Consider the following 26,724-nt stretch of genomic DNA (forward strand, 5'->3'; position numbering starts at 1 on the left):
AGTTCTCAATCTTTTTTACTCAAAGGCAGTTAATTTTCCAGTTTATTGTGATTCGCTGGATAAAGATTAAGGATAAGGATGTTTTTAAAATTTTCACCCGATAAAATATTTTTGGCATTTTCCATGAATCTTCCAGTTCTAGAAATTACACTTTTAAAATTCCCTCATATATCTAAGTTTTCCAACAATTTGGGAATCCTTATTCTTCAAAGAAAAAGTTATTAGGGGGTCAATAAAATAAGGAAAAAATATTTCAGCTTATTTTAATAGTTGTTGTGTCTCATTTTAAGTCATCATGGGGCTCTTTTGGAAATTTAGGATGCCCCCCCTGGATCTAAGGGGATGGATGGAAGTGGTCAAGGCCGAAAAAAAGCCATCTCAGGCACTCAGGGGTGATGGGACTCCTCCTCTCACCTCTCTTGTGTGTATGTGGGCTTGGTACAGCGGTACTTTGCCCTGGGTTTTTGCATTCATCACATCATTAACTGCCAGTTTCATAACCTGTTCTCCATATATAATCATCGCCAAAGACATTGCGTGGTTGGACCAGATGTTTAAATGACATCTAAGCCCTATGCTTTTCTTGATTAAGCTAATGAAAACACTTGTAATGGGGAAAGATTGAGAAATGTTTTAACAAATAAAATACAGCACATGCACATAAATCCACATGTGTTCTTTATCTAACTTTAGGACATGCAGTCTGTAAATCAGATAAGAGCTGCACACATGGCCCAATAGTCAATGGTTTAAAACCAGCCATTCCCCCCTCTGCCTTTCTTGGTAGCAGAGCAACCACAACACCTACACTACCATTCAAATATTTGGAGTCGGTAAAATTTTTAAATGTTTTTGAACTAATTATGCTCATCAAGGCTGCAATTATTTGATCACAATATAATAAAACATTAATATAGTGAAATATTATTACAATTTAAGATAAATATTTATTATTTTAATATTTTTAAAATGTATTTTTTTCCTGAAAAGGCAGCACTGAATTTTCAGCAGACACTTCTCCAGTCTTCAGTGTCACATGATCCTTCATAAATAACATTATTATTATTATTATTATTACCAATGTTGAAAACTGTTCTGCTGCTTAATTTAATGAATAGATTTATTTGAAATACAGTAGAAATCTTTACTGCCAAGTTTAATCAATGTAATGCATCCTTGCTGAATAAACATATAATAAAAAAAAAAAAAAAAAAACCCTGACCCCCAAACTTTTGAATGGTAGTATACATGGTCTTTATGGAGTACTCATGGGATACAATACAAAAAAAAGTTACTAATAAGAAATTACAACAAAACTGAAAATCGGGAATTGTCTGTACATTATTTTTAGCAAACCAGATTCAGTTAAAAATTACTTATTACGGCAGAATTATTAAATAAAACCAATGTAAAATCCACCACACTTGATCATACACTGAGGCTTCAATCCATCCACTTCAGCTCAGTTCTGACAAAACTTCTCTGTAATTCAAAGCAACGTCCCCAATGCAAATGTCACACACTCATTTGGAATTCAGTCCCTGTGGTTTATTTTAAGTGCTCAGGGCACCTCAAGTTTCTTATTTATCCATTTTTTTAATTTGTGTCATATAAACACAAACAGATTAGATAATAGAGACGAGGGAGCGTGGGATTAATTTTGAAGGGGCTCATTAGCACGTGGCTAGTCTAGGATAATTAGGTTTCATTTTTCCCCCACGGCCTCTAGTCATATTGCAGTGCGGCAGCTGCTTTTACACCCGCCCCCCCTTCCCCATTCACTGCCTGATAAGTGGCTGCCAATCAAACAGGCATGAGTTTGGTGACATCTGTGACTGCGGCTGCATCCTGAGTGGTTCATAGCAACAGCATCCAGTTGGTATACCAGTGTTTAGATCACTGGCCTCTGAAATGCCCTTTTCAGGCATCATAATCATGCTGTACTAGAAAAACAACTACAGTAACAGTAGGTTTAAAAACACACACAAAAACATCTATGTAAAAAGAACAATATTAATAATATTTAAGTTATATATTTAAGCAGTATTATATTCAATAATAATAGTATTATTATTAACTGCAGAAGATATTCATATCTGTCTGATCATCAGAACTGGACCAAGTAGCAATTGAAGAAAGTGGCCTGGTCTGATGAATCACGTTTTCTTTTACATCACGTGGATGGCTGGGTGCATGTGCGTCGCTTACCTGGGGAACACATGGCACCAGGATGCACTTGGGTCCTGCCATCCATGTAGATGTTACTTTGACATGTACCACCTACCTAAGCATTGTTGCAGACAATGTACACCCTTTCATGGAAACAGTATTCCCTGGTGGCTGTGGCCTCTTTCACCATGATAATGCACCCTGCCACAAAGCAAAAATGGTTCAGGAATGCTTTGAGGAGCACAACAATGAGTTTGAGGTGTTGAGGTGAGTTTGAGACTTGGCCTCCAAATTCCCCAGATCTCAATCCAATAGAGCATCTTTGGGATGTGCTGAACAAACAAGTCTGATCCATGGAGGCCCCACCTCGCAACTTACAGGACTTAAAGGATCTGCTGCTAACATCTTGGTTCCAGATACCACAGCACACCTTCAGGGGTCTAGTGGAGTCCATGCCTTGACGGGTCAGGGCTGTTTGGCAGCAAAAGGTCCCAATATTAGAAATACAATATTAGGAAGGTGGTCATAATGTTATGCCTGATCGGTGTTTGTACATACATATACACTATATTGCCAAAAGTTTTGGGACGCCTGCCTTTTCATGCACATGAACTTTAATGACATCTCATTCTTAATCTGTAGGGTTTAATATGGAGCTGGCCCACCCTTTGCAGCTTTAACAGCCTCAACTCTTCTGGGAAGGCTTTCCACAAGGTTAAGGAGTTTATGGGAATTTTTGATAATTCTTCTAGAAGCACATTTGTGAAGTCAGGCATGTTGGCGTGAAGGCCTGGCTCGCAGTCTCCGCTCTAATTCATCCCAAAGGTGTTCTATCGGGTTGAGGTCAGGACTCTGTGCAGGCCAGTCAAGTTCCTCCACACCAAACTCGATCATCCATGTCTTTATGGACCTTGCTTTGTGCACTGGTGCGCAGTCATGTTGGAACAGGAAGGGGCTATCCCCAAACTGTTCCCACAAAGATGGGAGCATGAAATTGTCCAAATGTCTTGGTATGCTGAAGCATAAAAATTTCTTTTCACTGGAACTAAGGGGCCAAGCCCAACCCCTGAAAAACAACCCCACACCATAATCCCTCCTCCACCAAACTTTACACTTGGCACAATGCAGTCAGGCAAGCACCGTTCTCCTGGCAACCACCAAACCATCAGATTGCCAGACAGAGAAGCGTGATTGGTCACTCCAGAGAACACGTCTCCACTACTCTACAGTCCAGTGGCGGCGTGCTTTACACCACTGCATCCGACGCTTTGCATTGCACTTGGTGATGTAAGGCTTGGATGCAGCTGCTCGGCCATGGAAACCCATTCCATGAAGCTCTCTACACAGTTCTTGAGCTAATCTGAAGGCCACACAAAGTTTGGAGGTCTGTAGCTATTGACTCTGCAGAAAGTTGGCGACTTCTGCACACTGTGTGCCTCAGCATGCGCTGACCCCGCTCTGTGATTTTTATGTGGCCTGCCACTTTGTGGCTGAGTTGCTGTTGTTCCCAATTGCTTCCACTTTGTTATAATACCATTAACAGTTGACCGTGGAATATTTAGTAGTGAGGAAATTTCAAGAATGGATTATTGCACAGGTGACAACCTATCACGGTACCACACTTGAATTCACTGAGCTCCTGAGAGTGACCCATTCTTTCACAAATGTTTGTAGAAGCAGTCTGCATGTCTAGGTGCTTGATTTTATATACCTGTGACCATGGAAGTGATTGGAACACCTGAATTCAATGTTTTGGAGGGGTGTCCCAATACTTTTGGCAATATAGTGTATATATACATATACATGTAACTGCCTATTTATTTTAGGAAGGGTGTCACTTGCAATGGGAATCATCATATTTGGGAATATGAAGACATCTCAATTATAATCCTGTCATGTTTCATGAAACATTACATCTGTTTTATTGAATGATTTGAAAACTACAGTAACAGCAAAAGGTGGAAAAAAATTTTTTTTTTTACAAGAACAAATGATAGAACCTTTTTTGTCACAAGATATGAAAAACAATGTAATATTATTTATGGACAGATTAGTTGCTAAACTTGCTAAAGTGCAAATAAAAACATTTTCTAAGACATTTTCTCTTTCAACACATTCAGCACAGTCAAACATGGCAAAATTCCATAAACAAATACATTATTCCACATGAAAACAGTTAACTACACTTGACTACAGTAAATCCTCAATTATAGTTCCTATCTGAGAACCCTAATGAGGTCCAGACTGATCCGTTTCCTCTGAAGATCCACATTCATGACTCGTACCTCTACCCGCTCACCTGGGCCAAGAGCTAGGCTTCTTCGCCTCTGGTCCACAGGAAGTTTATCCGGTTTGATGAAACGCTTTGGGATGAGACCAGAATGGCCGACTCCAATGTCCACAAAGGCTCCAAATAAAGCAGTGTTTGTTACACGGCCCGTCAGCACCATGCCTTCGTGCAGGTCATTCATGGACACAATTTCTCGCTTGAAGTCTGCCTGCTCAAAATCTATTGAGGACAATAAAAAAAAGAAAATAATTGGGTTAAAGTTGCAGTTACATTACTGAAATTTTGTGGGCAAAAAAAGAATGATGGACAGTTGACACAGAAGTCACTTTTAAACCAAGCAGCTTTTTGTTCTCTTTCGAATTTGTGTGACCGACTTCATGGGGAACTTTTTCGCCCTCGCGCAAAACACCCCATCACTCGGATTCCTATTGAACTGGATTTCGCAAAATCTCAGAAATCAACGGTAAATATGACTGTACCGTTAGAAACAAAAAGATGGAAAGAAGGTGGAATGTCTTTCCAATGACATTAGCCGCCTCCTCTGCGTGTCTTAAGGACCCTGTTTCAAAGTGATCCAAGAACTCCAAAGCTAGACATTAGAAACAAGCTTTGGTTAATAATTTAAAACAAATAATATTACCAGGCCTCTCAAACCTCTTCTCGTTTTTTGGGTGATTTTCTTTGGGAGGTGCTTTTTACATAAACATGGCCTCTCAGCAGGCTCTGCAGTCCAGGAAACATTCATCTCTGATTATTCTTATCCGGGACACCTTACCTAGAGCACCACTCACATGGCAGTTATTTATACAGCTGGCTACAGAGCAGAACCCATCAGGTTTCCAACCAGCGGAAGTGAGCCTGCAGCCTTCTAATGAGAAAGCTAGTGTCCCATCTAGTGCATAACACTGACGAGATGACATATCATCACCAGTGCTACTAATGGTCTCGATCAATGATGTTTAAAAACAATTTATTCACATATGAGCAAAAGTTTGTTTTTGTTTTGTTTTGTTTTTTTGTGTGTGTGTGTGCGTGGCATTTTCAGGTTAATTTATTTCTAAAAGATCTACAAATAGAGTTTTTCCTCCAGCAGAGTCTTAATTCAACTTCAACGAACATTGCCATCATCTTTTCAAGTACGGAAATAAAACCCACTCCTATTCCCAAAGAAAACCTTTTTCTGAATATAATGAACTCTGTTCCCCAACCCTGAAAACACATTAAGACATTTATCTCAATTATAATCCTGTCACCTTTAATGAAACATAACATTTACTATCAACACCCGCAGAAGGAAAACAATGTCTTCTCAGATGTCTGAGCTTAACATAAAAACCAGAAGAGGCGTTTGTTGTTTGGTCGTTTTTATTCACTCGGAGAGTCACTGGGGGATTTTAGAGCTGGGATCAAGGCTACTCTGCTTTCCTCTTTACGCAGCTTTCTCTCTCATTAATGATATATCTTTCGGCAGGTCTGCTTTAATAATGCGGGTCTTCCCCCAAATTACGCGGCAAGACTTCAAAAGCCTGGAGCGGCGCCCAGTCATCTCACAGACAAGAGACTGTCTCAGGGGAGACGGGAGGGGAATCGTTAAATGGGAGGGAGGAAAAGAGAACGAGATGCCAGCATTGTCTATGATCTGTGTAGCGGCCATGTTGAGAAAGTACTTTGATACTGTGGTCTGTATTGTGTTAAGTTAATTTCAAAATCTTCATCCGAGTGTTACAGTGAGGTACGGTAAACTTTTGTCTTAAAATGCTGCCACAGGCTAAGATACAAAAACACATTATAGAAAGTTCAAAACATTTGCATTGTATGGAAAAGCCAACCCAATCTCATGAGAAAATGTAACAAATTTTTTAGTTGGCAATTTCATATAAAATCAAACAAAAACATTTAATTTTTAAAGAAAAAAAAAAACGAAGCATGCAAAGAACTAACCCTCACTGTATGAAAATGTACAAATAAGACCTTACAAAATAATACAATACAAATTTGCAACCAATTCACCAAAATCTAAAGAGGTCACAAAGTGCCATGAAAGTGTGTTGGAAAAGCTGCTCAAATGCCGTTTTTCATCTGGTATCAAGATGGGTTTTGGTCGATCAGATCACAAATGGATGACACTAAATACAGGTGTAAATGGGGTGAAAAACTTTGAGCTTGTCCACTTTCAACCATTTCCAGAGGTAGTGGAAAATACATTCGACCGGATTGCTTTTGTAGTGTAGACGCTCATGTGGTCGAATGCGTCCAAACAGCGCAAAAGACCACCTACTCTCCACCAACTGACCTAATGCATAAAAATTATAGGAAGCGTGCTAGCCAGATGGGATTTAAAATTTGTCGGCTCAAGACCCAAGTTTGTTTTGAAGACGAAAAATGTACCAAGCACAATGTTCTCTCACCATTCCTGATTTCTAACATGTACTCACAGCGTTCGGCCGGTCTTGTGGCTGTCAGAGCAGAAACAAAAGCTGCTGCTCTCTGTGTTTTTCAGTCGTCTCTGGGTTCATTCGTAGGTAAATTTGGCAAGCTTATTTTGTCCATTAGATCAAAAGATCTGGAAAAAGAAACATTTACCCACTAATAGACCCTCCCATTGAAAAAAATCAGGACAGGAAGTGGTTGAAAGTGGATAAAAAGAGACAGATTAAAAATACCAGGTTTAAATGGGTATGTGTCTCCCTCGTCTACTTGTGATCCGATCATCCAAAATACATCTTGATATAAGGTGTAAACAGGGCCAAAGTGTTTTTTTTTTTCCTGCTGGACATGTAGTTACAATTTCCACTGGACCCAACACAAAAGAATTATACATTTTTATTGCAATTTGCAACATGCAGGACATTTCACAGCTATAATGCAACTCAAGACATAAAAATGAATGTACAAGATCAACAAATGTGATGGAGGCAACACAGCACTGACCCGGAAAGGGCAAGTGACAGTTGTTAACTTGCCGGAACAGTGGGTAATTTTTTTAGCCCTGCAAATATCTTCATATACAAAGGTTATACTGTCCTCTACAGAGAGGAAACAGTGTGAGCATGTCACAGATTGATTCTTACCCTGACGAATGTCAAAGCCAGGCGGCTGAATGAGTCCATCCACAATGAGCTGTAGAGTCTCAGGTGTGGTGTCCAGAAATTTGGCCAAGACATCCAGACCACTGCTCTTAACACTGCTCTCAACACTCTGCCTGAGAACAGCAGTACCCATCTGATCCAAACTGCCCCCTATTTGAGACAAGAACCTGAATGAAGAGAGCAAGAACTGAAAATTAGTCTTGTCAAGTGAAGAAATAAATTAAGTGCATTTTATCAGTTTAAGGACGTTTTCTATAAAACCTTCTGTAAAGTTTAAATCTTATTCAGAAACGTATCACATAGAAACGCATATACTTGATTCAGATATTGTGGTAAGGCAGTGAGGTTTGTTGAGGTCCATGGGAGGTGGTGTCTTAATGAATGGCTTTTTAATAGCCCTTCCCAGAGCCCAGCACACGTGGAGGAACTCCCCCGACACCAGCAAGGAGCCTGAAGGTCGACACACGGAGTGGAGGAGAGCAAAGACTGGGAGAGGAGGTAGATATGGGAGGGGAGGTGAGACTAATTATGCCCTAAATCTTGATTTCTAGAGTCCCAGAGATGAAGACTCTGTCTCCCTTCATAAATCTAACCGCATTGTGAGCACCATACATTAAAGGAAAAGGTTAGTGCTGATGCTTGAGCAGTGAAGCAGGAACACAGACCAAACACAGCCAGCGAAAACGATCCAGACATGGCCTATTACTTGGCACAGCCCATAATCTCTGGCTCAGGATGAGCCAATATTTTCATAATGTGATCATGAACTGCAACACTGAGACAGTGCTTAAACTTCAGCTTCATACTGTGTTGCATAGTAGGTCTGTCTGTTAGGCCCATATACCGTAAATAGAAAAATGATCACAACATGTACAGTAAATGCACAACATATGTATGGGTGGGAATCTTTAGGCACATCATGGTTTGATTTTGGTTTAGGGAGTTGCATTGAAATTACTGATAACAAATAAATGCCCAGAGGTGACACTTCCAGATTATACATTTATGGCATTTTTTTTAACCACCACATTTCTCAGCTTGAGGGTGTGTGTATAACATTATTAACAAATATTATTACATCATCATAATCATCATTAAAAGATGCCTGCCTGATAAGACTGGAACAATCTGTAACTAAAAATATTGCAATTTTAAAAATTAATTTAATTCATTTTTTTTTATTATTATTATTATTATTATTCATTGTAATTTTAGTGCCAGAATTTTCAGATCTCATGAAAATGATCTATCTTCAATGTTTTGTCCTATGTATGCTTTCTCAATCAATAAATAAGATTAAATAATTAGATTAAAATTTTGCATCAATGCAGAATCATTAATATAATTCATACCCATAAGAAATGTTCCCACATTAAAATTCTAGCTAATATTGATAAGCCAATAATTATGTTTGTCTTATGGCCAATAACCGAAAAATGGTTGATAATAAAATTATATACAGTATTGTCTAAATAAAAATTATAATAATAATAATAAAAAAAAGGAACAAAGTGAATTTAGGCTTTACAACATTATAAATGTCAAATTTGCCCCTATTTGGGTGTGAGCAAAAACACACCATTTTTGTGTGTGTCCCTTTGAATGCAAATGAGCTGCTGCTACCGGCCCCTTTCCAAAAGAGGGCGGAGCTTTAACAGCTCATGCTTTGGTTGCTCAACAACAAAAAGCTGCAGAATCTCACACACAGCCAAAATGACGATTGTCAGTAATAATGTTCAGCCTTACTTTGTTCAAACCAGATTCGGACACTGATGGAGAGAGTCAGGAAGAAGTTACAACTATTAGAATGCAACTGGAAGTTTCTGAACGGTTAGTGGATAAATTTATGTAGTTGCTGTGGAGTTGATTCAACGCATCAACTAGCATGTGCCGTCATGTTAATCTTTTGTGCAAATCCAGCGTTGAATTGACCCTCGCTTGTAAAATGACGCATGGTAACAACACTCTACTACAACAACTCTTCCTCTTCTCTAGAGCAGCCCAACATGGCCTCACCCCCTTGTGTGTTCCTGGAGGCAGGGTTTTATGTCAATTTTAGGGTTTGTGATGTCACAAACCAGGGAAGAAGCTTGTTGTAGTCCCTACCAGCCGTTTGTTGTAGTCCTTAAAAAGCGATTTCTGTAAAAGAAAATATCTCCCTTTGCATTGAACTTTGAACTTCGTAACTTTGCAGATGTTGTTTATGCTCAAACAGCAACATTACACACTAAATAAAGTTGAAAAAGGACCCTTTTAAATGTAAAGTAACACACAATGAAAAAAGGCCAGTCCATAATTCCTCATGTCGCCTTCATATAAACACTAAGTACGTGCCTGAATACTGCTCTCATCAGAACATGGTGCAAATGAGCAGTATAACCTCTACAGGGACACACATGTCCTGGAGCGTGCAACAAGCCTGTAGCAGGGGGTCAAGCTGTCCAGAGGTGGCTGTGGAATGCTGGGGTCCTGGGCATTACTGGAATGTGAGTTTTGGCAAGAGGAGGGGGCGGACCTGCTGAGCCAGCTTGCTGATGGATGACCGTCGTCGTGAAAGCCTGACGCCAGTGCAGCTGTCCTCTGTTTGACTGACAGGGCAGGTGGGTTCAGGCCCCACCCATTTCCTGCTGCAGATAGAGCGCTTGACAGCAACAGTGACAGGCAAATCTACTCACACTCGTTCTTTTGTATGTACTTAGACAACTTCACACTGTCCGAGCTTGCACATAGATATACAACACTAATACTCATACAAACACATCATTGCTCCTTCTCGACTCACCCTCCTGAAAAAGTGTATGATCGACAGGAGGGATGCTGATAGCGTGTACAGAGCATTTACTGTATGTTTGCTGAAAGTGGTGAAAGGTTGTAAAAGAAAAGTTGTGCGCAGAATACGGAGATGGTTTGGATGCGTTTCTGCAAATGACTAACCTAGGGCAAAAGGTCTCTCATTTAGAAGAATATTGCAAATTCATCAACTCTGGAACATGCTGTTTGAAGACAGAAGTTCCAAAAGCCTTTCATGCTCACTTTGAAACACCTAACAGTTCTAGAGCAGAACTAGATCTATAGTGAAACAAAAAATAATTCTTTTGGGCCTTGGAGTTATGAGGTGATGAAAATGCAAAGAGTAACAGATACGAACACACACTGTGGATGAAAGTAAAATATTCGATGAAAGAACTGCAGAACCGAGTGTTTCAAGTGGCATTGCATTCTCTGCAGACTCCAGAGCAACAACAGGACTAACGGTCAAACCAACAAACATATGGTTTGATCACCATATAAAGAATATTAAAAATCATACATAAAAAGAACCAAATTCCAACGGAAAATTGAAAATTCCGACTCAAGCTTATAGTGCTTGTAAATGACTTTCACACATATACCTGTGCCCTGTACTTGTACCAATTTCAACAAATTACTCAAGCACTCATACTGCCCAACAGCAACTACCCATCATCCTCCACTAGTACTTCACAGATTTTCGTGATGTTGGTCAGGGACACTGTGCTTCCCTCCAGCTGTCCCTCTGGAACGCCATAGTTGGCACAAGGACAGAATGGAGATGAAGAGAGAGAGAGAGAGAGAGAGAGAGAGAGAGGAGGGTGGAGAGCAGAAATCTTGAGTGATTTATGAACAGCTACAGTGTGAGTGTGGCGGAGGTGGGCGATTGGCCCAAGGGCTCAGGTTTCTGGAGGGGGTCTCAGCTGGGCTTATGTTTCCCTCTGGTGTGTTAGTGTTTAGGGGGTACCAGGGCTGCTGCTCTTTTGGATCCAGAAGAGCGGAGTCTGCCTTATCCTCTGGGCATAATGAAAAGCAGCTCCGCCAAGGAGCGCTGTGGATGAGGCCTCTGTTCCCCACACCGTAAGCTACTGGGTGGGCCCAATGATAGAGGCTATCCAGACACAATGAGGCTGCTTTAGTGTGTGGTCCCCTTAGCAGTAACCCTGAAGTTAATTCTTTGTCATCAGTGAATGTAAGAAATTTGATATCATCCCTGAGAAAAATAAGTTACTAATGCTGCATTGAAGATGATGAAGAAGAGCTATTCACTTCTTCAGAGTCATCTTGGCAATGCTCATAATGGCAAAATGGATCTGTGTGTTGCTTGGTTGTTGAAGACAGAAAAGTACTCAAAGTAATAATTCACACAATGAAAACGGTCATAATTTACATTAAACCTAATGCGACATCTAACAGCGGCATATTTGATTTAAAAGCTTCAGAGAGCAAGATTTTCAGTGGTCTGTTTCACACAAAGCTATCATATGACTTCAGAAGACTTGGAACACTGCTACAGTCATATGGAGCAATTTTATGATTTTTTTTTTTTTTTTGGTAAATTTGAAGCTTTACAGCATCTGTCCCCATTTACTTTTATTATATGAAAAAGAGTGTCTAGGATATTCTTCACAATATCTTCTTTTGTGTTCCACAGAAGAAAGTGATATGGAGGGCGAGTAAATTATGACAGAATTTTTATATTTGGGTGAACTGTTCTGTCACTGCTAGGGCTGTCACAAGATCCGATTTTTATTACACAATTATCATGGCCAAAAGAACTAACGATATATACGAATATTATTATGACATCTATAGATATTTGAAAAACCATAAGAATTAATAACCATAAAGGCACGTTTACACCAAGGACGATAACGATAACAAGTTTTAATCATCATTCTAATTCTATGAGAATGGGTAAGTCCACACCACAACTTTAAAGTCCCCCTGTGGTGAAAATCAAGTTTTTAATTTTGTTTATGGACATCCATGTGGTGTTTTTAATATGCTTTAAGAAAACCATGTCTAAATTCATAAGTCAACACCATTGCTGAGTATTTTCTATTTAAAACTGCAGTGAAAAAAGACGCGGTTTAAAATCGCTGGTGTTTCTGACATCGCAAATTACCTTGTAACCAATCATGTCAATGTGTTGGCAGGTTTTAGCATATCATCAACCATGACCGCTCTGAAGCAGGAGAGTTTCAAGAGAACATCCTGGTATATTTTTCTGTTGATATAAAAATAAAAAAAATCGGGTAGATTTGGCAATATAGCGGGTGCATGATGTATATAACGATGTTATAATGAATTACATGCCTTTCTCCACTGACGTAAAGTTGTTCAAAGCGTTTGTAAGGATACTGATTGTTAGAAGGCAGCTGTCTGACTCGCGAATGGGAGCATGGTTTGTGTAACATTAGCAACACATTATTAGCTGTTTGATAATGTAGTCAAGCAAAAGGCTAATCATATTAATTACCGTTTCGTGTCTGGCGTTGTAAAAAGCGATACCATTGTGCAGCGTTTACCTCAGTAAGTTGAGTAAAAGTTTACAGAGTGGATCTCTTGAGTGTATGCGAGTGAGTGGAGGCGGGGCTAATTAACATATTCATAGATCCGCGTATAATAAATGAGGTAAAAGTGTGTAAAGTTACATTCCAGCTATTTTAAGGCATAAACAAATTTTTTTTTCCACAGGAAAATTTTTTTAAATGTGTAATTTTGATGATCAAAGATGAGTTTTAAGGGATATAATTATTGACTACAAGGGGACTTTAACAATAATGACACATAGGAACGAAATCATTGGAATCAATTTCAGAAAAATTGTTTCCAGTTGATGAACAAAATAAAAACATCGACAGCCAATCACACTCTACCTGAATTTAAAGAGCTTGAGCATTTAAAGTGGTAGGCAACATAACTGTAGTGGATGCTTATATACAGTAGATATCATCATAGTTATCTTTATAGTTACTGTTCTTGGTGTGAACAGGATTTAACTGTATAAAATATTTACAAAAAGAACTTACTGTTGATCGGCACTTCCTGCAGTCATTTATACGTAATCCAAAAAAAAAAAAAACTCCCACTTGCGAGCTAATTTATTTCAGGTGTGGGTAGAGTGTCTCGCTTTCATCTGTCATCTTCTCTGAAACAATTTTGTGCGGCAGTACTAGCAACACACTGCCTTGTCATCTTCTCTATTACCATTTCAAAATGGGAAACAATCTGCGTTAAGGTGCAATACGGTAGAAGTGTCAACCAGATTTCTAGCGCTGGATTATTTACGATATTATCATAGGTGTAGTATTAACACAACATCAATATTTAGTTTTTAAATCATGATTATCATGGTTATCGCCAATACCAGTTTATTGTGACAGCCCTAATCACTACCTTCCTCTTCATGCTCTCGCAAAATAATGAAAAACAAAGTAAGCACTCTCGGTTATTGGCTATAATAAAATAAATATCCAACGTAAACCAGTCAAGTGTAAAGTCAGAGCTTATTTTGGTTATGATTTCCATATCCAAAGAGTCTCCAATAAGTGCTAACATCAACCTTTCTTTCACAGCTAATACTTAAATACTATAGATGGTCAATCAAAGGGTCAGCATTACATATTGTGTATGTGTATTTGTGTGTGTATGAGTGTGAAGTGGTGGGGCTAAGAGTATCAAGTTCATCACATTAGAGTAACATGATCCGCCATTACGGTCCACTGGCCCACGCTTCGCAAAGCGCCCGACGTGCAACGAAATCACTCACGAAATGGAGGAAGGCAAGCTGCATGTTTTCACAAGCACAATGTGTGACTGATTTAAGCCACCTCCTGTCCCGACTTTACAAATATTAAGTGCAAACCAGTTACTGATGCAGAGAGGGGTGAATTTTCATTTAATTTCTATTCTTATTAACTGCTGCATTGATATATAAACAGGGCTATGAATGAAAATGAGAAAGGATGTGAAAAAGAGCCGTCCAATAATTTTGCAACAGGAAAGAGAATGAGCTGGTGAAACAGAGGACAAGAGTGATGAACCCAGTGCAGAAATGGGTTACAGATTGTTGGGAATATGTCAAGCTTGTCATCATCATTATAAAGCCATTGCTCAGATGGTTCTGCTCGCATCATTAGCCTTATGATTCCAGCCCTGGCTGAAGCTCGCAACATATTTGATACAATTTATTAGCAATACCCAGAATTCCTCCCAAGCCCCCTAGAAACCCTTGTTTAAAGTCCGCTACATTAGCTGGGCGCTACATTACCAACTCAGCACTGCTGGTGGCCATGTTTAATCAAATCCTGTTACTCCAAGAAAAATATGCCTGGGCTCATGATGACAATTGGAGTGGAGCAACGTCCATTAGCACAGCATTTGGTAACGATAGAGAATGGTGATAATACGAGGGACTGCAAGGGAGGCTTTTCTGCCTGGTTTAGTCGGAAATGAAGCCTAACGGAGAGAAATGAAAACAAACAGAAGAGGAGGAGAGGAGGGAGGATATATGACAGGGTGATTATTCCCCCACTCCATACCCCTAAGTGGCTTTATTAGACCTCTGACCCCAAAAGGCGCCTCTGATGACAGATCAGGCAGAGAACGAGTGGACAGACATGCATACACTTACACACAGGTCACACATGCATATACAGTGATGCCCACAAGTCTCAGAATGACAGTTCTATTAAAATTCTATTTTAATTCTATTAAAATATTATATTTTCAATGAAAATTTGTATTAAATTACAAACATAAATTAGAATGTTTGCAATGGACCCTTTTCACAGACCGTGATGATGTGTTTCCACGGTTATCAACATCGCAAATCTAGTATTTCAGATTTTTTTCATATACATTTATAATGCTATACTTTGTTTTACATGACCTTTTTTGTAAAACAAATTAGCACGACTACAAGGGTGTTTCTAATACAACGGCTGAGGGAGTGACGGCAAATTCAACAACATTCTCTTTTCTGACTGCTGTAATCAATCTCTCTATATTTTTTATCTTTTGAATATATAAAAATGTTATACACACATTAATTACAGATTATTATATAATAATAAATATGTCACAAATGTGCTTTTTCATGTGATTAATGACCTACAAATAGGCCAGAATAAGAATTGCCAGAAAAATAATTTAAGTCATAATTTTTAAGAATATTTTTAAGTCATAACTTTCTTTGTTTTACTTTTTTTTTTAAACCAAACAACTTCCAGGTTTAAAACAAAAAAAAAATCCCGGATTTTCAATGTAGTCTCAGACGTTTGTACACAACTGCACACACACACACAAAGTGACACAAATGAAGTGTAATTGCACTGATACACACACTGTGCTACACCTAATGCCAAAGTACGACATCAACTATGGAGGAAATTAAAAAAGTGAGTAATAGGCAATGAATGAATGTCTTGTTTCTAAATTATAGTTGCAATTCACCAATAAATCCTCCAAATTCCACAGCGCTCGGATGCCGTGCCCACGGTTCATATTCAATTTTAAAAAAACCTCTTTCACATGCACACACTGATTTTGATTTAACTTGCAGCTGTCATGCATGCAAGCACATCCAAACCACAGGGCATCCGTGTGCACATCTTCTGGAAGCAACAGGCACAAGTGTCAGATTGGAGTAGTCTAAACAGACTTGAGCAGCACAGCTGTGGGAAGAGCGTCATTCACTGCCAGAGAGTGCTGAGCACACGCTGAATGTGCTTTTCATACAGGCGGCAGCAGCTCGCACAACTCTCACGCTGAGCAACACAGGACCAGATGCTCCCACTTGAGGTAAACACTCGCTACCACTTGGGTCAATCCTTAAGCAGATCCAATGATCATCTGCTGTAGTACAGTAATATGATAGTTCAGTGCCACGCTCTGTTCTCACCTCAAAGCAATGCTGTAGGATTCAGGGTGGATGCAGGTTTGGTCCAGAGGGTTAAACCGGTTAGAGGTGCTACCAGAGCCCTTGACTTTTCTCTTCTCAGTTGTCTGTTTCTGAGGAACCTCAAGGTCTTCGTTCCCTCTGCAGCTGATACTGTATGAAGCACAATTACAAAACATTACAGTAAAAAGGGAGATTGGGGTAACGTGCCACTTTTTACTTGCTTTCTGCAAGGAGAAATAAGATGTTTCTGATAAGATAAGATGTCAACTGAGATCAGAACTGGGTATAACAAGATTCAGTATGATTGATGCTTACATTTTGGAAAGATATTCAATGTCCTACACTTAAAATAAGGACTGAATTTATGATTGAGAGTGTATCATATGAAAAATGTTAGCTAAATTGAATGGAAATCACATAGATGTTGACATGTGGGAGAATTTTATTCAGATTGTTACTTCAAAGGATGACTAATATTAGGTCCATGCCTGATTTGTGACTTGCCAACCTTGTTGTGCATTACAGTGATTATTTCTATAATAATAATAATAATAATAATAATAATAATAATTATTATTATTATTATTATTATTATATATTTTTTGTATACAGTGTATTAATTTATTGTTTGTACTGGTATGATATGTATAAGGAAAACTAATAAAAACATTGTCTTCAAAGAACTGCCTATAACAAATAATTATGAGAAGTATAAAATGGTCCAGTGAGACAACCTGTCCCACTTTGCTCCAAATAAATTAATTCAACTAAGAAAACAAGTAAATAAGTAAAAAAAATCCCTAAATAAATTTATCAATCAGCCAGAAAAGGGTTTAATATTAAGAAAATTTGAACACAGTGAAAAGTATTTTAACATTATCTAATAGCATTTTTGATATTAATAGTGTTTGTAATAGTATTTTAATTTCTTAGCATTGAGGCAAAAGTCATCACTAATAGGTAATCCACTGGCACATCTTAACGGAAGCATCCGACAATATGAAAATATTTAATAATTCATGGCTAATGTTTAGACAAATAATTTATATCACTTTATACACAGGCCTTTTATAAAACATAAAGGTATATAAAGGTAGCTCGGTGCAAAAACATGTAGAAGTAGAAGTGGCATGACCCAGCCGTGTACCTGCGTACTGTCTCGGGGTTGATCCTGATGAAGCCGGCACACTGCTGAAAGCTCTTAGGACCAAGGCCTTTGACCAGTTTCAGCTGCTCTCTGTTGAGAAAAGGTCCGTTCTTTTCTTTCCATTCCATAATACTGCGTGCTCGGCCTGCATTCAGACCTGCTATGTGCCTGATAAAACAAAATGAACAATAAAAAAAAAAAAAAAAACACACACACTTTTTGTCCTGATGATCTTGATTAGCTAGTATTGCTATTTTTCTCTGATGTTCAGAAATGGCATCCTAAGATACATCTTATCTGAGGTCACAATGATGTTTAATCTGTCAGATATTACAGATATGTAGTCCAAAAAGCCTAAATGTAATCTCTCACATCTTCCCGTTTGACCGCCTGGTTCAATTACAGTTTGTTTTTAGAATTAGTCATTGCTTTATATGTCAATACCCAGCATTAACCACACATCCTGGATAAAGAACTTCACTTCAGAAGTCCACCCAAGGCCATGGAAATTCCTTTTCATACTTATGTAATCCCTATATATTCACAAACAAGAAGTCAGATATTAGTAAAATATTGAGAACATTTTCCAGCAGAATTACCAGATGGCTGCCTAAGATCTCATAATCTTTTTGACCTTTACATACAAAACAGAAAGGCATTGAGAAGTTTTTTGTGACACGGTATGGGCAATTCGAAGTGGCAGCTCCCCTAAAAGCAGCTATGTAAACATTGTATGTCATCACTTATAAATAAGGGGCGAAATAATGCTGGAGCCACGAACACGTCGTCTGGAGTTCTGGTACGGAGAGCTCATTTAAAGTCAGGTAAACAGATGACCTGATCCCAGCCTACCTCACGAGCATTTAACCCTGCCTCTTAATGGGATCATACAGCTTTCTAGCTCAGAATAGTGATGTATGTGTGTCTAAGTACACTATAAGTCATAGGCATAAGCCTAAAGAGTTAAATATAGCAATCTGATCTTTGTGAAATGTGTGCCTGTTTCAGTCTAATGCTTACATGTATCTGAATTTAGTGTATTGATGAAATATGCAAGTCTACCTGCTTTCATCATAATATTTTTTTAAACTCACTTAAGTACACATACTTACCTCTATAGTGTTGAAGGAAGGTTTTTTTTTTTTTAAAGAATAAGCTGTGTAAATGAAAAACATTTTTAAGGCACATCGAGGGGCATGTAGACATGATTCTTTTTGTATTCTGGAAACATATTATTCCAAGCCACTTTTTTCCATAGTGCAAACAATTTGCAATTACTCACGAAATCCTACAAGGTATTAGACAGAGCGAGTGGATATAACGAATGTGTACATTTCAGTGTTTCTGTAAGTTTATGTGACTAATATTCGAGGCTATATATCTCAATTTGTGTATATGTTAGGCAACAGCAATGTTTGTGTATGTAGATCACAATGTTTGTGTGTAGTGGGGAAGTGAAAAGATGTTACGGTTCGTGAGACTGTGTGTGTGTGCGAGCGCACGACGTGTAGGGTGTCAGACTAAACAGAGTGCTAAGCAATAGCGGGGAGGCGAGTGAGAAGTTGCCATGTTGTGACTCCTGCTGGAAAGTATTTGGTCTCTACCTCATCAGCGTCTCTGAACAGATGTTGATGTCCACTCCCACGAAGCTCACACACTCCTGCACCACCCCGTCCAGCGCTGCCCTGAGCAAACTCTGCGACACGTCGTGCTGGAAAGAGTGACCAGTCTTAGAACGTGTGTTTGTGTAAGAAAGGAGAAGGAAGGGCTCTGTTTTTGACCTGGGCTCTGAACTTGAAATCAAACACCTTGAAGGATGTTTTATCTAGTATGCTGAATCGATTCAAATCGCAATTTTGATGTACATTCAAAGTTCACTAAATCACTACGGTTACTTTGAAAATAATTACAACTTTTTACTCTGCGTCATCTGAAATGTCAAGAAAGTCTACATCTATTAGATATCTCAGCAACAAATCGTGCTGTCTCAGTCACTTTCCAAAAACAAGCCGTTTCGCAAGGCCAATGTCGTGTCACTGGCAATCAAACGGTAACCCTAAATACTTTGTGGTGTTCATGCTGGTATGAGGAGGAAAAAAGAGACGGCTGAATAAAAAGGCAGCCAGTGGATCGCTTTGCCTCAAGAGACACGGAGAGAAGGTCTGAGGCTGTTTTCATTGGAAAGCATCTGTGACACTTCAAAGTCCTCTCACAGGGGTTTTCCATTAAGTGCAGGGAATTGATAAAGTTAATCCAGCCGAACTTTTCACACTTTGGAGGCGGTTTTCTAAAATGGAGATGGAATTCAAAGCAAAGAAAACCGCAAGGCCAAATCCAAAACTGACCAAAATTAGGAGCAAGCAGGGAATTCTGACAAGCCTTTGTCTGTTTTGCATTGGGACCAGTATTCATATGGAAGAAGTTATACCAGTGCTTGAAACCTTGTTAGACGAATGTGCAATACTTCATTTAGGAGAACTCATTACGATGAACACCTTCCCCACTTAGAACAAGATTTGTATGTACTAGGTAAAGTCGACTATGGTGGCTTGGGGTAAAACTGGATCATTTCACTAAAATTGAAAGTTGTAAAGAAACCAAAGTAGCAACATATCTTTTCTTCCATATTGTGATGTAAAACAGATTATCGAAAAAAGATTATGAATTAATTAATATGAAACAGCATCATACAGGTAAAAAAAAAATATATAGCAAAATGTAAACATTATACTGTACTCTTTAAACCATTTCTGTGGAGTTCGACACACTGGGAAATAAAATTTAGTTAAACTACTCATGAATAAGTTAATTGACTTCAATTCCATCTTCAACTAAATTTTGATGAACTGTGGAGCATGTGAATTTTGAATCACCTGCTCAATTCAAAAGGTTTGTGGTTTGGGATTGTACGACATGTATTGCCAGTTATGTGTACTTTTCTGTGTGTAAATTTACAGCGTGACTAAGATCTAATACTTTCAAGTTGTCTTTGCGTGCGCTATTGTGTTATAGTGTTTGTGTGAATAAAAATTCTGTATATTAAACAGTCCAAGAATCCCACAGGCCTCTTACAACTAACTCAATATACACATTCAACCTCCCTTGTTCACACACAAACACACACAGTCACACACTAACACAAGAACAGGCAGAAATAATAAACAAAGACATAGACGATATATTTCCCTCATATTTGGACACAGCGGTTTACTTTCAGAGAGTGTTAGTGTTTGAAATTGCACAACCAATGGAGAAAAAGTAAAAGGTGGGTCTGAGATGGTGTGGATCGGGATACTTTATCCTAATATCTTTTGCTTTAATCATTCATGGACATATTACAAATGAACTAGCTTTCACAACAAACCAATTTATCTGGTATTAAACACATGTTTAGAGGAAGACATTAAAGATATCCTTTTCTTTGGTTCCTACATAGTCAGTCACTAAAGACTTACTGTTAGTATTTTACCATGACAATCATGTTTCACATTAAACACAAAGCGACGCAATGTGCCAGCTGAAGAATCCAATGTAATAAAATGCAGTACATTCAGAATGGGAAAATGCGGCCAAGAAAACACTGTCAAAGTGGTCTGAGAAGCAGATGTTTCTTCAAAAAAAAAAAAAAAATCACCCTCAAAACAAATGTTGTTACATAGAGAAATCTGATCTTGTAAACTCATTAGCAGATCTGCCTGTTTGTCCACAAAACACAGGTCCATTGAGAGCAGGCGCCGAAACAATGAGAAAATGTAAGATATGATACAAGTTTTGTGGGTTTGTTTTAAAATATATTAAACAGGCAACATAATTAATTTAAAAAATAAAAGGTTAAATAAAAATAAAAAAGGTAAATATAAAAAGGTTAAAAAAAGTAAATAAAATAAATCAAATCAAGTCAAAAAATAAAATAAATATTACTGTTTGAATTTTATCGATACCGATACTGCTCATCGATACCGGTACTTATCGATACTGTTATCGATACTACTTTCTATAATTTGGTGCAAAAAGACAATGTAAAGAGATGTTGAAAATTTCAAGTTATTTTATTTCTGCTAAACTTTAGTACTGCAGTTTGCAAATGCCTCTAAGTAAATAGAAAAGGGCACAAAGCACATTTTTAAAATAAAGAGAGAGATTTCCTTAGCATACCACAGCACAACATATTTGAATAACGTACATAGGAGCACAACAGAACGTAAGCAATCTAGCATCTCTAGCAGCAATTTTTATAAAAAAAATAAATAAATAAATCAACCAACATATTGACTTTCTCAGGGAGCAAGTCATGAACAAAAATCAACAGGCTAAAGAACACTTACACAAGGAACCTTTGCCTATGGTTTAAAATACCATAGCAAAAACAACTAGCCTTACTAATGTAAATTTCAAGCATTATTAAAGACCAGTAAAACACTAATTAACAAAGGACAAATAATAGCAGGAATATTAGTGACCTGAGATCATTTAGACCTGATCTTTTCACGATTAGATAGCTATCCGATCAGAGAAAACGCATGAAGTGACCAGGTGTAAACAGGCCAAGGACGTCTGTGTGATAAATACTGTCAGGCTGTATACAATGGAGTAATCTAATCCAAGCAAAGACAAACCCCCAGTTTCACAGACAAGGCTTAAGGTAGTCCTAGACTAAAATGCATGTTTGAGCCATTTTAATTGAAAGCAACTTGTACTGACATATCTTAAAATATGTCCCTAACCCTTGTCTCAAGATGCACACCAGTAATTATTATTTATTTTATTTTTAGGGTACGTTGATAAAAGCTATCCTTAAATACCCTAATTGAACTAAGGTTTAATCCTGGCTTAGTCTAAGCCCTGTCTGTGAAACTGGACCAAAATCACTTATCACAGACAAATATATATATATATAAAATATTTTAATATCACCTGATACAGAAGACAGTCAAAACATTTATTGCACAAAAACAGCCTTCATGTGGGTGAATGCTATCGGCTGTAAAATTCTGTCAAAATTTCTCATACTTTTATTTTGTAACCCTAGAGAGGTGAGAAAATGATGCGCGCTACTGGAAGGCCTGTGTTGAAATGAAACGTGAAATCTAAACAATAAACATGAGAGCCTGAAGGCAGTAGTTGAGATATTCAACGGCAGCCCAGTCATTCCTAATGATCCTTATATTCTCTAAAAGAATATTTAGACACATGTTTGCAAACAGTTTAATGCACTTTTCCATGTGATGTTTATGGTGATTTCAAAACAGCAACTCATCAGACTTATCACTGTCACACACACACAGAGAAAAATGCCAAAATCACAAACAGCTTGCTGATAATCAATAAATCAGTGCACGCTCGAGATACTTCTCACAAAAAACAACAAACAACTCTTTATTTTTATCGTACAAATACCTATACTGCCGCATAATAGCCGGATGCAACCTGAGAAGTGTGTGGACAGGTTCCCATGTAGCTGCTCCCAAACCCTAAGGTTAGCTTTTGAGTATTTGGCAGCCAGTCGGCTGTATAAAGCGCCTTGAGCGCGGATGGAACGAAAATTCTCACAGTCCTTGAGCAGGCTGAGAGAGATAGACACCCAAAAAGTGTCGCCTCCAGGCGGTTTGGAGCTCTGCTGATGGAATGCGCACTCATTAGAAAGCCATCAATCATCAAGGCCCCCCCAGATCTATTTTTAAAGGATGTTCCAGGAAGTTATGTGCAAGGGTACACTAATTTACGAGGTGGGACGCCACCACTGCGATATTAACACTCACATACTGGGAGAAAAAGCCAAATGAACAGCATACAAGAGAACAAGAGAGCGGCCAATGATCCGTATCAACTGTCAGGCCGTCTGGCACTGGAGGGTCAGGAGGGAGCGAATTAAAGGGATAGTTCACACAAAAATGAAAATTTGGTCATCATTTGCTTACCCTCATGTCTTTCCAAACATGTATGACTTGCTTCTGTAGAACATAAAAGAGGATAGTTAAATTAGAAGATTTTTTTTGTCCATTCAATGGTCATCAAAATGGTTTGGTTACCAACATTTTTCAGAATACCTTCATTTGTGTTATGAAGAAAGAAAGTCATACAAGTTTGGAATGACATGTGGGTCAGCAAATAACGAACATTTTTGGGTGAACTGTCTCTTTAAGTCTTTGAAGACACAACAATCACTGTGTACAAACAAAGCTTAAAATAAATATAGGCTGAAATTGTTGTGGTCATATTAGAAATATCAGCCTAGACTCTTTAGTAGTAACTGTTGAAAAAGGCTTCAGCTTTCACGCACATCATCTCTCAAATTTCCTGTCAATCCTACTGGATATATCTAAGACTGCATATCCATTTCAATTAGTCAGTGTAAATCTGAGACGCACTGAGCTGCATCTAATAGAGCATACATAAAAGTAGATATTTTCTGTGTCTCTTGTCCATACAATGGAAGTCAATTTTCACCAAAACTGTTCGGTTACCAACATTCTTCAAAACATCGTCTTTTGTGTTTTGCAGAAGAAAGAAAGTCCTACAGATTTGGATTTTTCATTTTTTCTCGTGAACTATCCCTTTAAGGCTTTAAAAACACATCAAGCCTGTGGACAAATTGAACAAAGCTGAACAAGAATGTAAATATAAGCTAAAATTGTTGTGGTCAGATGTGAAAAATCAGCCTAGACACTTCAAATCTTTCTAGTAGTTGCAGTTGAAAAAGCCTTCGGCTTTCAGCCACATCATCTCTCCAATCTCCTGTCAATCCTACTGGATATATCTAAGACTGTATAACCATTTCAATTAGTGAGTGTAAAACTGAGACGCACTGAGCTGCATCTGGTAGAGAGCATACGTTAAGAATCAAACCAACATCTCCAGGAGGGCCTGAGAAAGACCATGCTCGCCTAAAGCCGATATTAAGCTTTCCATCTGTCTTCAAACGCACACAAGCCGCACTCTCTGGTCTTCGTTCACAGTAGGAAGAGCGGCTGACAGCTGAGCTTTGACATGGCTTAGCGCTGTGGTAACCTTGAAGACAAAACATCCAAAACTCAATTAAAGCATTGGGGAATAGGTGAAGAAATGTGGTTGGAGTTCATATAGTTTTTTTTTTTAAACCTGCCCACTGTTTGAACAGACACACATCCCGGACCACGACATGCCAGGTATAGCGCAGGGGACGGGCCAGTGGTAACACAAATACGCACTAACATTGCCTCACCAAGCCCAGCAAAGCCACGACGAGGTCTCCGACCCAAGCCAGGCACACACGTACGCACAAAAACATACAGGCTCACACAAACCACGGGATTAAATTCAGGTGCGAGGTCCTGTTTGGTTTGGATATGCCCCAGCGCCAGAACAAAGTATGTCTGTCCACACTCAGCCCAGTTAACAGGGTTTTTTTATGAAATGCTGCCACTCCGAGATGTCAATCAGTTCTTCTCTTCTTTCCCCGCCCTTTTGACCCAATGTAGGTCTAACCAGCTGCAGGCTCTGAAAACACTTCCCAGAGAGCTGAACACACAAAGATGTTTGACTGAGGAGATTCCTTAACATACCTCCCAAACCTCTGCCTCATGCGTAACCAGAGACCTACGTTTTCAGCAAAACACAAAAGCTCCAAACAACAGGATTTCTGCAGGTTTCATCAAATCTAATTTAATGCTTTTTAATGCCAATTTTTTTATTTTTTAATGCCATATATATGTCGGTAAATGTTGATAGATGACGTCATATGGCAATTAGAATATTCATCATGTCATTGTTGCATTCGCATTTGCTTCTCTGGTGCTACCCTTTTCGCACACATAATATTATTTCAATACAGCCAAAGTCCAAATAAAATTGTTTCATCTATATATTTTTCTGGTTTTGTTGTCAGACAACATGAAATGATGACTGAAATGCAGCCTATTAAGACTACATACAGGGCTCGACATTAAGCCTTGTCATACAAGTAAAAGGGTTGCTTGTCCGAAAAAAAAAAAAAAAAAAAAAAGGATTTTCTTTTTTGTGGTGTAAATATAAATTTAAAATTTCTGAAGCAATATCCTTTCAGAATATTGCAGCTTTGACATATTTAAATCTGTGCGACATGTATGTGACATTAGTAATATTCAATACTATTTAGGGCGGATAGGGTGAATAGTTTGCACATTGGGATGCAGGGTGAGTGTTGCTACACTATGGTTCTGATGTGATTTTTGTTTGAAACTATTTTCGCTGCTTAAATAGAACAAAAACAGTCAATGTTCCTTCTAAAATGTAAGTGACTTAATATCAACTATTTGTTAAATTAACTGTTGTATGAAATCAGTGTCACATTTTTAATTGTGATGGTAGCCTATTTAGGAAAAAAGCATTCTTGGTCATGTGATTTTGCTTAACTGTATCAAGTTATACTCCACAATTTGAATTTTAGCCGCAGTATGTTTAACTGAGTTTCTTTTTGTGTGTGGTTCGCTCATGTTTCCATTTCTCCTCGAGATGCTGCGCGAGCCTTAACAGCTCAACCTTGTTATCGTCAGTAGCCTACATTATACAGCCTATTATTTTCCACTATCGATCGCCACTTAGACTAAATGTAATAAAATCAGTCAGTCATTCTCACGTTTTTTTTTTTTTTGGAATTGATGTTTTAATCAGGTCCTAAAATTCTCTTTCACTTGCCCTTTCAAAAAATATACTTATCCCGGACTAAGTGACAAGCGTTAGTGTCGAGCCCTGACATGTTAAACCAGCGCTAAAATCCTGATTTATACAAAATCACAATACACATAAGATAAAGACATTTGCTGTGATTTTGGCTATATGTACACATAAAATTATCACTCAGGTTAGAAGCAATAGTATCTATTTTATTTGTTTTCTGAGAGAGCGCACAGCCTCAACTGAATGCGCTGCTCCTCTCAGCCACTCACTGAACAGCAGAATATGTACATTGATATTCACACGTGGAACCAGTTTGGTAATTGCCTCCGGCCGGTGCAATATTGCCGTAACGCCATTTTGGACAGCGGTGGGCTGTGACCTGGAGGCTGAATATCAATGTACATATTTCGCGAAAGCAAATCAAAGTTATTAATTATGAAGGCTATATTCAAAATAAACTGATAGTATTATTTTTCTTCAAAACTATCTAAAAAATTTAATGCCTGTAGGAATAAAATTTAATGTTTTTTAATGCAATTTAAGGCCTTAATTTTCGCAAAATCCATTTAATGACCATTTAATCCATTTAATGCTTTTTAATGCCCCGCGGATACCCCGAAACAAGGCATCTGAAAACAGCTAAAGACATCGTGACAGCAGTGTACGAGATGACAAGATCTGACAGAGCTTAAGTTCA

At 38.3% G+C, this 26,724-nt stretch overlaps 1 protein-coding gene across 4 annotated transcripts in view; it reads right to left on the bottom strand.

The window, feature by feature from the left end:
* Nucleotides 1-4,067: 4,067 nt before the first annotated feature.
* srbd1 (S1 RNA binding domain 1) overlaps nt 4,068-26,724 on the bottom strand; it is a 63,657-nt gene continuing 41,000 nt past the window's right edge. For all 4 annotated transcript variants that reach the window (XM_048204614.1, XM_048204613.1, XM_048204612.1 and 1 more), the window contains exons 17-21: nt 18,998-19,104; nt 17,394-17,561; nt 16,247-16,396; nt 7,531-7,715; nt 4,068-4,678 (exon numbers count right to left, since the gene is read on the bottom strand). In XM_048204614.1, the coding sequence (XP_048060571.1) occupies nt 4,386-4,678; nt 7,531-7,715; nt 16,247-16,396; nt 17,394-17,561; nt 18,998-19,104 (903 nt within the window). In that variant the 3' untranslated portion in view covers nt 4,068-4,385. The remainder of the gene's footprint in view (nt 4,679-7,530; nt 7,716-16,246; nt 16,397-17,393; nt 17,562-18,997; nt 19,105-26,724) is intronic.

Source organism: Megalobrama amblycephala, linkage group LG10, assembly GCF_018812025.1.
Source record: "Megalobrama amblycephala isolate DHTTF-2021 linkage group LG10, ASM1881202v1, whole genome shotgun sequence".
Taxonomy (NCBI): Eukaryota; Metazoa; Chordata; class Actinopteri; order Cypriniformes; family Xenocyprididae; genus Megalobrama; species Megalobrama amblycephala.